The 12061-nt window shown below is 39.9% G+C and overlaps 1 protein-coding gene across 1 annotated transcript in view; it reads left to right on the top strand.

Moving 5' to 3' along the window:
• Window positions 1–517: 517 nt before the first annotated feature.
• Window positions 518–12061, top strand: part of JAM3 (junctional adhesion molecule 3) — a 105500-nt gene continuing 93956 nt past the window's right edge. The window contains exon 1 of the mRNA XM_045894681.3: window positions 518–659. Coding sequence (XP_045750637.1) covers window positions 584–659 — 76 coding nt within the window. The 5' untranslated portion in view covers window positions 518–583. The remainder of the gene's footprint in view (window positions 660–12061) is intronic.

The raw sequence follows: 12061 nt of genomic DNA, 5'->3' as shown, positions 1-12061 counted from the left end.
ATTAGATTGCATCTTTATTTGTGAGAAAACACTTCATTTCCAAGTTTTAATTGAGTGTTCCTTCTCCGATTTGTAGTGCCTGATTCATTTTATAGGTATGGAAATTTACCCCGCCCCATTCTTTTTTTGTTGTTGTTTTAAAGATTTTATTTATTTACTTGAGAGAGAGAATGAGAGAGAGCACATGAGAGGGGGGAGGGTCAGAGGCAGAAGCAGACTCCCCGCCGAGCAGGGAGCCCGACGCGGGACTCGATCCCGGGACTCCGGGATCATGACCTGAGCCGAAGGCAGCCGCTCAACCAACTGAGCCACCCAGGCGCCCAACCCCGCCCCACTCTTGAACACACTTCTTTACCTCCTCCATCAAATTCTTCGAATGAGACCGCCTGGGCGCGGGTCTAGAGCATCCCTGCATCGTAGCAACCAGATTTCAGCTTCCTTTGTCACCATGGTGACGGCTGTGCCGGGCCAGGTGTCGCTATGGTAACTAGGGGCGGGTAGTAGGGGCCCCGGCGGGCAGGGCGCATGCGCGCGGGGAAGCCTAGCTGCGCCGCGAGCGCGCGGCCCCTCAGCTCCCCTCGTCATGGCGCTGAGGCGGCGGCCGGCGGTCCGGCTCTGCGCCCGGCTGCCCGACTTCTTCCTACTACTGCTTTTCAGGGGTGAGTGTGCGTGTTTCTGCCTTTGGGAGAGGAGGACCTGGGGCGGATGGGAGTTGAGCGCAGCGGCTGGAATCGGTCCGGGCGGGAATAGCGGTCCCGGCTCCAGGCGAGCGGGGGACTCGGCCGGAGGAGCGGCGCGCGCCCGCGTCCCGGCGGAAAGGGGTCGATGCGGGGCCTCCAGGCGGCGTCCCAGCCGGGTGGGCGCGGGGGTGCGAGGGGCCCGTGAGAGGCCCGGGCAGCTCGCTCCGGGCGGTGGGCTGGTCCCCGGGCAGAGGGTACATCTCTCTGGAAAGACGCTGGCAGCTTAGGCGTGGGCTCGGAACTTGCTAGAAGACACTGCGGAGCGAGCGCCTTGCCCAGAAGTGGATGGTGGGGGGCCTCCCGAAGTACCAGCGAGGCACAGCTCTGAGGCCCGTCTGTCTTCTTGGTCCTAGCCTTCTGGGGGTCTGCTGTTCATTTCTCTCTTGCCGTGAACAAAGGAACTGAATTGGGCAAACCCAGCTTTACTTCGGGGGAAGTAAAATGGCACAGATCTCAATCAAGTATCCTTTTTGTCTCCAGCCTGGCCTAGGAGACCCCACAGACCTTTACCCGGAAGGAGCATCTGGGCCGTTTTGATCAGGTCACACTGACAAACCTGGGAGTTTATTCTTTGCCACTGTCTGGAATTCTCTTAGATTTGTGTGTCCCAGGACAGTTGGACGGGACTGAAGTAGATTGTATTTAGTGAGCATGTGCTGTATAGTGGGCACTTTGAAATCTTTATCTCATTTAGTGCTTACAAGAACTTTGTGAGGTGGATTTTATTAACCCATTTCCAGGTAAGAGAACTAAGACTTACGTCTCCTTTCCAAGACAGTGTTCCAAGTGAGTTCTGACTCGCGTTTCCATAAAGCACTACCACACTTCTGTGGTGGACATCCGCAGGTAACCAGATCCGTAGAACCATCCGAAGGGCTTTTCAGTTCTTAGGTCATTTTATTGTTTGGCTGAGTTGCCGTTGTCATCCCATGATGTTTTCCAAAATATACAAATTAAAGCACAAAGTGACTGGGAGTGGGGGTGGACAGACTGGGAAAACAAAGCACTCCTGTGTTTGATGTTCATTCTTGTGGGATGTTCGTAATGGTGGTAGATAAAAGTGAGGGTCTGAGGAGCTGTGGAAACAGGACTCTATGATGAGGGATCAGTTTCAGGGTATAGATGTTGTCCATATACTTTGCCTGAAAGTGATTTCCAAAAACATGTGGTTGGGAGATATAAATGATCAAAGGCTAGCCAGGGGACAAGGGTGTCAGGAATGTCCAGCTCCCGGCTTTGTTGGTCACACTGACACTGTCCTATTCACAGATTGGAACAACTCTCTATTGTTGAAAAGTTCTGTTCACATGAAAGTTTGCAGTTTTTATTGCAGACACATTTGGCAATTTAGTTTAGGAATGAATTTCAACTTGGTGGCTTGTTAATAAAACTAAAGAAGATGCTAAGGACCTCGCATACCCTTAACTTTATTTTGCTTTCCTGGAGGTGCAGGTTTTGTGGCTTTCTTGATATTAAGGGCTGGGATTTACCTGCAGAGCATAGGAGGAAGCATAAAATTTTGCAAAATAGGGCTGATGACTATCACTTTGAGAGGATGCAGCTTTTTTTTTTTTTTAAGTAGGGAGCTCTTTTTCTGTTATTTTGTATGTACTCTAAACATACTGTAATACCTTGAAAACTTTATTCTTTCACAGGTCATGATAGCTGTGTCTTTTTTATTTATATGATTATTCTTTTCAATTACTATTATTTTTCAGCATTGTCATCTAAAAAATTTGTTCCTGATATAACACTTTTTTTTATTAGCCTTTGCCAGGCTCTGTTATAACAATTTAATATGTATTCATTTCATGTTGATAACAACTCTCAGGTTGTTACTATTATTTTGCCCATTTTGTGGATGAAGAAACAAGTACAGAGAGATTCAGTAACTTGCTCAGGGTGATAAACCCATGCATTTTAAATTTAGAAATCTTGAACTATTTTTGTTAATCTAATTTCTGGTTACTTGTATTGCATTTGACAGTGGATTTCTTGTTATGCACCAGTTTAACAAATCATCAAATGTTCAAAGCTGTGTGGTTTGTACATAAAATATTCTTTTGTTGTATTGGTAACAGGTGCAGTTCAGCCTTACAAATGTTACACCACATGTCTTTTTTGAATGATTATGTAGTAATTACTTTTTGGTTTCCAAATCTTTTGATGTCCTAGAGAGAAGTGCTTCATTTAGAATTAAAACAGTAACAGTTTGTATTCTTGGGATAAGACAACTTGTGTGCTAAAGTTTAGCAAAATCTGAAAATTAAAACTTCCAGGAAAATTTTTGAAAAATATTCTAAAACATTTTTTAGAATGATTTATTTTATATTGTTTTAATTCTTTTTAAATTATCTGGCAGATATAATCACTATCAGATGTGTGTGTGTGTGTGTGTGTGTGTGTGTGTTCAGAAAAACAAAGAACACCTGCCCTGTGGCATGCAGTTCCTCAAATCAGCTGTTCATTCCCAAAAGACTTGTTGATAGGCATTTCTTCTTGAGTGCTTCAGGCTGCCGAGACTGAATGGATAGCTATTAGAAATACTTATGAATCCTAAGTAATTGCAGTATTACATCCAGACAAAATTATCCTCCCCCCAGCCCCTAAGGTCTATGTAACTTGCTCTTAAGGAGGCCCAGTAGGCTAGGCTTAGAAGAGTTTCTTTGAAAGAAACCATATTTGTAATTAAGCACACTTTCTGACATGGACATATAATGTAACTGAAGGAGCTATGGATTTAGTATATCCAGCTAGCAGCTGTTAGAGATGTGATATTGGCAGATTCCTTCTCCATAAATTCTTTGAATTTTTTCAGAGCACAAGTGGGGTAAAAGAAAAGAAAATATGCGTGTGAATGAAGTTAGATGTATGGAGTCTGTTGAATGAGACACTTCATGAAGCTGGATTCCCTTTTTAAGTTATGTTTAGAATCAGGTGGTGTGAGTGTGATGTTGTTAGGGTTGAATACAGATTTCAGATCTTCTTTCTCTACCCTCTGAATGCTAACCATATATGCAAATAGCTTCACTGGAGTATAAAGAGATCCTGAAAGAACGTTTTGGTAAGCACATTCTTTTACACCTAGTTTAGCAAGGACAGTATCCACTATGGTACTGTATGTGGAGATCTAAAGCCTTAATTTACTGCCTCTTTGCCACTTGTCATGATATACAGAAAGCTTCCTGAGAATTAGCCTTTGTTTCTGATTTAAAGGAATGCTGTAGTATTTTGTGTTCATGTGTTTTCTTTGTTTTTAGGTAGTATCTATTATGTTATATATTGTATTTCCCATGAGTAGTTAGTGTATATTCAACAGGGGTTTCAATGCTGATTGTGTAGAAACATCAAACTGTTTAATAAATTAAGACTATACAAACACTTTTTTCTTATGTTATCTTTCATTTTCACAGAATCCCAAAGCTTCTATGGTTCAGCCTTCTTTCTGTAAATTATTGCCAGAGTCACATTCTGCTGTATTCATGCCGCTACTCTGCCTAACCTAACCTCAGCTCGCAGTGACCTTTCCTATTTCCATAGAAGCATAGCTCTTCGTTTGTAGTTCAGTTTAGTCCAACAGTCATTTCTTGAGTATCTGTTTTATGCCAGGCACTGTTTTTCATGCTAGAGCTGCAGAAATGAATAAAATATCCCCAGCTCTAGAAAAGCCAGGACCGTTGTATGCTAGGTTTCAATTATTGGGTGTAAATATATTTTATCTTCTCAGTGGTATTAAAAATTCATTGGGAACAGAGGCTGAATTTAATTTCTTTTGTATCTTTCCAGATACGACTATAGTAAATATTCTCTTTGTTACTTGCAAGTCAGTTAACTGTCTTAAAAACTTCCTATGTGTCTAGGCATTTTTCATGTATTTTAGCTCTAGTGGCCCCAGGAACTTTGGAAATTCTCAGTTTTTACTAAAGTAGTTTCTGTGAAAGAAAGCAAATGGTATTTCTTGGTTTAATTAAAAATCTTTACCATCTATGCAGTTACACAAAGTTAAGAAGAAAAAAAGTGGGGAAATGCTTATGGTATAATTTAAGTCACACAAGCTGCAGATGGGACTAGCATATACTATATGATTACAGGTAGGCAAAACTTGCAAAACTAATCTTATGCTTAGGGGGAAAAATGGAAATACAATGAACCAAAATGTTGATATGTGCTGTTTTTGAGTGGTAAGTCTTATGGCTGATTGTTTTCTACTCTTCTCTTTTTTCTGGCTGATTCTTTTGTCTTTTTTCCAAGTTTTCTTTAATTTCTTTAAATGTTTTTTATATAATGAAAAAAAATTGCATTTTGTCTTGGCCTCTAATAGATACAAAAGTGGAATTTTAAATTTGACACCAGTAAAGATTTTCTTTTAAAATGAAAAACTGTTTAGTTCAATGTGATAGCATGTTGCTTGTGCTCTTTAATTAACATCAGCCACAGAAAATGAAGGAGGGGCTGACTTGATTCAGTTGTTTGATCATGCATTGTTTGTGACTCATTTGAGAGATTTGCTGTCACTGGCTTTTGGGTTGGGGAGCCAGCTGTGGCATCCTCAGCAAATGGTTAACTGGAAAACTGAAAGAGAGCTGATGAGAAAATCTGCCTCTCTCCTTTTTTTTTTTGAACAAACAAAATAATCTGAGTAGTTGCTGTGGTTTGCCTGTTCAGAGTCAGCCAGCATTTATTGAACACCTCCTTTGTGCCAACTGGGCAACTCCTGGAGGACTGTTTTCTTTGTCTTGGGTGAGAGGAACACCAGGTCAAATTGACTTCCTTGGAAAATAGACTCTGAAAGATGTTTCCTGAAGTGGGCTGTCAGCTCATGTACCCTTATCACTTCTTCCTGCCCACCATGGACTTCCTTGTTTGATGTCTTTCTCTAAGGAAAATACATAATGTCTTTAGAATGAGGTGCAGCTGTCTGGAGGGTTATAAAGAATGCAGCAAATCCTAAGACAGCTGCCTTTTTTCCCCCCCCATGTTTTTCCTCTAAAGTATCTCTGTCAGGGTGCTGGAACTTAACCAGCCAATCCATATTTATTTGGCAGTCTCTGTTTTCATGGCTGTAAAGCTTTTCATGAGCAAAACAGGGAAATCTAAGATGAATACTTCTCCAGACCAGAAGAAACATACAGTTTAGATAGTGAACAGAGTAGCATCTTGGGAAATATTTTAATGTATTTAGAAGCAAGAGCACTTACTTGCGCTTGCCTGGTAGGGGAGAATTTCAAGAAGGAGATGGACTTTTAGGGATAATTCTCATTTATCTAGTGCAGATTTGGGGAATGGAGGTGTTGAGGGCCAGTAAAGTGAAGGAAATATTATGAGCAAAGGCATGGAGTTGGGAATGCATATGTTGTATTTTAGGACCTATAAGTTATAATGAGAAAAAATACCACCTACCATTTATTGAGAACTGTGTGCCAGGTGCTGTGCTGATAGCTTTACCTGGGCTCTTTTAATTGATCTCAGAAATCAGTTTTTATAGGTTTCATTTTGCAGATGATGAATCTGAGGCTCAGTCAGGTTAATTATCAGCTTAGGGTTACAGTTAGTAAATTGAGGAGCCAGATCGTCCATTGTGAAGAACATTGGAGAGTAACTAGATTGTAAAGTGCTTTCAATGCCAGGCTAAGAAATTTGGACCTTATTATGTAGGTTCTAGAAATTCATGTGGCAGTTTGAAGCAGGGAAGTGATAAGATCAAAATTATTTTGGAAGTATTAGTCTGATATTCAAGAAGATTGGAAAGGAAGGGTTGGTTAGGAAGTTCAAGATCACTTCCTTCAGGGTAGGTCTCATGATCTTCAATTCACTTTTATGTGTATCTAAAAATATATTTATTTTGTTCTTGAAATATAGATTTGCTAGATGTGTAATTTTTGGTTGACAGTTATTTTGTCTTAGAGCCTAGAATATCTAACACACATGCTTTCTGGTTTCCATTATTACTTTTGGGAAGTCTGCAGTTAGCCATATCCTTAGCCTTTTCTGGGTTGCCTGTCTTCTCTCCAGCTACTTTAAAGATCTTTTCTTTGTCTTTGGTATTCTGAAATGTTACTACAGTGTGTCTAGGGTGTGTTTCTTTTTAGTTATTTTCCTTGTTAATTTGTTACACTTTGTGTATCTATGACTTTATATCTTTCCTGAGAATTCTCAGGTATTATCTGTTCAAATACTGTCTACCTTCTGGTTCCTTAATTCTTTCCTTCTGGGACTCTGATTTGATATGTATTCAGTCATTCTCTCTTCTAAGACTGTTAACCTTTCTGTCATAATTTCATATTCTTCCCTTTGTGCTATTCTGGGTTATTTATTTAGCTTTGCTTTATAGCTCTTTCTTTTTTCAGCTGTGTCTAATCTGTTATTTAACCAGTACGTAAGGGTTTTGTTTGTTTTTTGTTTTTTGGGTTTTTTTTTTACCACTTAACATTGCTCATTTCTGTAATTTTACTTGGTTCTTTTTATAATCTGGTCTCTTTTGCTTGTTAATTTTTTTTAAGTCCTTTTTAAAAAACATTTCATGCATAGCTGTTTTAAGTTCTTTATCTGATATTTCAAATATCTGACATTCTTGGAGATCTAAATCTAATGTTGTTTCTCATGAATCTTGTGGTGGTTTGTTTGTTTTTCTTTACTCATAAGCTGATATTTGATTGATTGTAATTAGTGCAGGGTCTGATCTGAAGATGCTTTTTGTGAGAGAGTATGCTTCCACCAGGCAGTGGCCACCTGGGATGGCTTTACCCCTTTGAGAGTCCCTGGGATTATTGGAAAATCTCAGGCTTAACTTCTCTGCCTTCCTGCTGGCCCAAGGGCACAGTCTCCCCACTGAAGTGTTAAAAATGAGCATTTGCTGTAGGGTCACATCCCTACCCATCTTTCTGGTTTCAGCCCATAGATATTTTATTTGCTCTTTTAAAGATCCCCCCACTTTCTGGGAGCCCAGAAATGTATTAAAAACTATGGTAGGACCTTGTTGGAGTGAAAAGGCCTTTTGGAGTATCTAATCCACTGTACTGCTGGAAACAGGAATCTCAGCTTTTACTTACTCTGGAGTGTTTCCCCTTTTAATTAATGTAAGAGTCACATATCTTTCTTTCTTTATTTTCTTAAAAGATTTATTTATTTTTTAGAGAAAGAGAGAGCGAGCATACACACGTGCACAAGCAGGAGGGGTGGAGAGAGAGGGAGGGAGAATCTCAAGCAGACTCCACACTGAGTGTGGAGCCTGATGCAGGGGGGCTACATCTCACAATCCTGAGGTCATGACCTGAGCCAAAACCAAGAGTCAGACACTTAACCCTCTGCACCATCCAGGCGCCCCTCACATACCTTTCTTTAAATGTTCATATTGTGAGGGTAATGTCTTTTGTTTTCAGTTTCGAATATAAAATAAAAGTATTGACTATGTTTTTTCAGAGCACATATACCCCCAGACAGGTTGTGATATACTTTTTTTTTTAAGGTTTTATTTATTTATTTGACAGAGAGAGAGTACAAGCAGGAGGAGCAGCAGGGAGAGGGAGAAGCAGGCTCCCGCTGAGCAGAGAGCCCGATGTGGGGCTCGATCCCAGGACCGTGGGATCATGACCTGAGCTGAAGGCAGATGTTAACCGACTGAGCCACTCAGGCGCCCCGGGTTGTGATATACTTGAAGGGAGGGATTATATGATTCTTGCTAAGCATCACTGCTTTAAGAATGGGGCTATATTATTTTTTTTAACATTTATTTATTTATTTTAAAGAGTGAGAGAGTGCATGTACATGTGGGGGGAGGGAAAGAGAGAGAGAATCTTTAAGCAGACTCCTCGCTGAGAGTGGAGCCTGGTGCCAGGCTACGTCCCACCACCCATGAGATCATGACCTGAGCTGAACCAAGAGTGGGACGCTTAACCAACTGAGCCACCAGGCACCCTTAGGGGTATATTATTTTAAAGATATACTGAATTGTACAACTATAATCTCTGTCCTTGGGTTGGATTCTCTGAGAAGCAACCATCTATCATTCAAGATACAGCAACTTAAAATTTGGAGAATTACAGCTGTTCTGCCCTAGACAGGCAACTGGTGAAGGTGAAGACATTCAGTGGCAAAATGTAAAAGTAACCTTGAGCTTTATAGCTGAAATCTGAATCTGAGATTCATATTCCTACAGAATAAAATGCTCGTTCTCTGAAAGTCTCAGCCCATGTACTGTGAGGAAGAAAACCACCCACTGCATCTTGGGAAGGCTCCATTGTTTGTAGCCTTTCAGATACTTTTCTGGGTGAAGGAAGGAGCACAGCATCGTGGGTGTTAGGCATTCTGGATTCATTTCCCAGCATTGCATGTGATTCATTTTTGGACCTTGGGGAGATAATACTGGTTTTAATCCAAATCATTTGAAAGTAATTTAAACACCATCCCTTTCGCACTACCAGCAAAACATCCACATTTTATTCCCCTTATTAGATGACTCACTTAAGCTATATGAGTTTCACATCCAAAGAAGTGATTTTATGGGAATTTAAGAGAATTTTTAACTGATTAGTTGAATTAGTTTATTTTTTAATTAAAAATGCATTAGAAGGTTTTGAAAACCTAGTTTATAGAAATATCTTTCTCTTCTCAAAGTTTAGAAGTGCATTAGAGCCAGGTAAACTTGGTTTGAACTCTTAAGAGGTTGGGAGCATGCATCTTACAGAGCCTCAGGGTTTTTGTATTTTTTAAGTCTGCTACAGCCTTACTACATTTAATGTTTTAAGAGTTTCTGTGTTTGTTTACCCCGAATTTAAAATTGAGAGCTATTTGGTTGGGTTGGTGTTCTTAATTCAGTTTGATTTCTTTGTATCAGATATGAAGTTTCATTCTGCCCATAAGTCCACTGGTAATAAAGAACCCGTTTAGAACCGTAGTTGTGAAGGACAAAAACAAAACAAAACAAAAAAAACACCAAATATTTAAGTGTCTTTAATTTACCGGGCAATTGTTTCATACCATTAGGGTACATAGGTAAAGTAGCTTATGTTATGAACACTTTATAGGAACTAATGAAAGCTGTGGACCCTTTCCTCCAAAGAGTATATTTATGTACATATATAAAATCTTTTATATACTATTTTTGGGAGTTTGTAGCCCCCAGAAGATTATTTATGCACCTTAGGTTGAGAAGCCTGCTCTAGGGCTCAGGATCCCAGTGGGGACACATCCTTAGAATGAATGTTTTTTTTGAAATAGATGCTGACTGCAAGTAGAGTTCAGGAGGATTACAAAAATATTATTTTATTCTTATGTCATTTCTTCTCTCTGTTAATTCTGTTATAGGCTAACTTTTCTGTTAGACTACTTATGGATAATGACTGTTAGTTTCAAACATCTGGTCATGGGTACATAGGTGGCTCAGTCAGTTAAGCATCTGCCTTTGACTCAGGTCATGGTCCCAGAGTCCTGAGATTGAGTCCCAGATTGTTTAGCAGGGAGTCTGCTTCTCCCTCTCCCTCTGCTCCTCCCCTGCTCGTGCTCACTCTCTTCCTCGTTCACTTTCTCTATCAAATGAATAAATAAAATCTTTAAAAAAACCCCATCTGATCTTATTCTCTGTACATTTCCAATTTAAATTACTCTGGTAGATAAGTCAGAGAATGTAGACTTTGATATAAATGGGAAACCGAGTATACATGTAACTTTAAAAATACTTAATTCTGTAATTTTCACAGTGTTTTCATCATGTTAGTACAGCTTCAGGAGGTATGCAGGGTTAAGCTGTATGAAAAACAGAATGAAATGTTGAGATGAAATTATTGCTGGACTTCCTCTTCCATCTACTTCTTACGTCTGCTTATAGCAGCTCTCTCTCTGTCTCTCTCTTTCCTCCCTGGCTCACTCTCTCTTCCTCTTACTTAGGCATTAGTGAGGAGAGAAGAATCCTAAAGATGTTTAATAACACCGGATGAGGGATTTGGACTTCATTGAAGCCAGAACAAATATTTTCTCCTCCTATTACCCTGTGGCTAATATCCCACATGCTGTTTGCAAATTGCAACAAACTATTCCTCAGAGTGAGTTCAGGGTCAGGTAACTTTTTTGAGAAGGAGTATGTTTTTGTGTTTTGTTCTCTCTTCAACTCACAGATTTTACTTTCTGTGCTCTTCTTGTCAGGTACGTTTTCTACGTGTAGGGGAAATAAAATCTGTTAAAACTTTGGTTGCTTCTATTCTTATATGTGAGCACTACCTTTTAGCTCATTTTTTTTTAAGATTTTATTTATTTATTAGAGAGAGACTGAGCGAGAGAGCACATGAGAGGGGGGAGGGTCGGGAGGGTCAGAGGGAGAAGCAGACTCCCTGCTGAGCAGGGAGCCCGATGCAGAACTCGATCCAGGGACTCCGGGATCATCACCTGAGCCGAAGGCAGTCGCTTAACCAACTGAGCCACCCAGGCGCCCTAGCTCATATTTTTTTAAAGCTACTTTTAATGAAACCTCGAGGAAGAAAGTTTAATTGGAATTTAGATGCTCCAGTTTTAAGACTCATGACTATAGCCCGATGATAATGTGATGTGCTTGGTTGTGAAGCCTTAGTTTCCAGTGGAAATCAAGCTTTTCCTTCAAGGAAGAAATCATTAGATTTGGGTTCCCTGATGACAGAGATGAAGCAGTTCTCTGAATGTCCACATCCACCTTTGCCATGGAGGAGTTGGATTCTAGAGAAATGTTGCTTTCTTTTTTTCTTTTGCAAGATTATGGCTGTATAATAGAAGAAAAATTGATGATAAGACTTATTTTATTCCCTTTTTATTGGGAATCATGATTTGGAGTATGGTCTTTGGCTCTGTAGAATTGTTTACTGAAGAAGGGTTACTGAGTAACCCTTGTTTTTTCCATTTCTATTTTATTATCATGGCCCATCTACCCCCAAACATAGAGCATACTCTTCTCTTAATTGCTATTCATTCCCTAGTATCCAGCTTAGTGTACTTCTCTGTAAAGTCTTTTTTGGATTTCTAACCTGGAGTGACCTTGTCCTCTTCTGAATTTCTATTTATTAGGAAGAGCATAAACTAGACCGAGATTTGGATCTCAACTCTGCTATATGACTTGCCAAAGTTAATTTCCTGTTCTATAAAAGAGTAGTGATAATGTGTAACTTTGTAGGATTGTTTTGCAAACCAGTGACTATATATAAAGCTCCCATCAGAATATCTAAATGGTAACAAATATAACACTAATTAATATAGTAAAATTAAAATTAATTACATAATTCACATAAGTGCTCTGCAGAGGGCCTGGCAGAATAATAAGGTCATAGTGTTAGGTTTGTTTTTTGTTTTTTTGGGGGGGGTTT

This window comes from Mirounga angustirostris, unplaced genomic scaffold (genome assembly GCF_029215605.1).
Source record: "Mirounga angustirostris isolate CCGP_5_RB_7025 unplaced genomic scaffold, mMirAng1.0.hap1 SCAF_13, whole genome shotgun sequence".
Taxonomy (NCBI): Eukaryota; Metazoa; Chordata; class Mammalia; order Carnivora; family Phocidae; genus Mirounga; species Mirounga angustirostris.
Note: the sequence above shows the minus strand (reverse complement) of the source record. Positions and strands in the feature narration are given on the sequence as shown.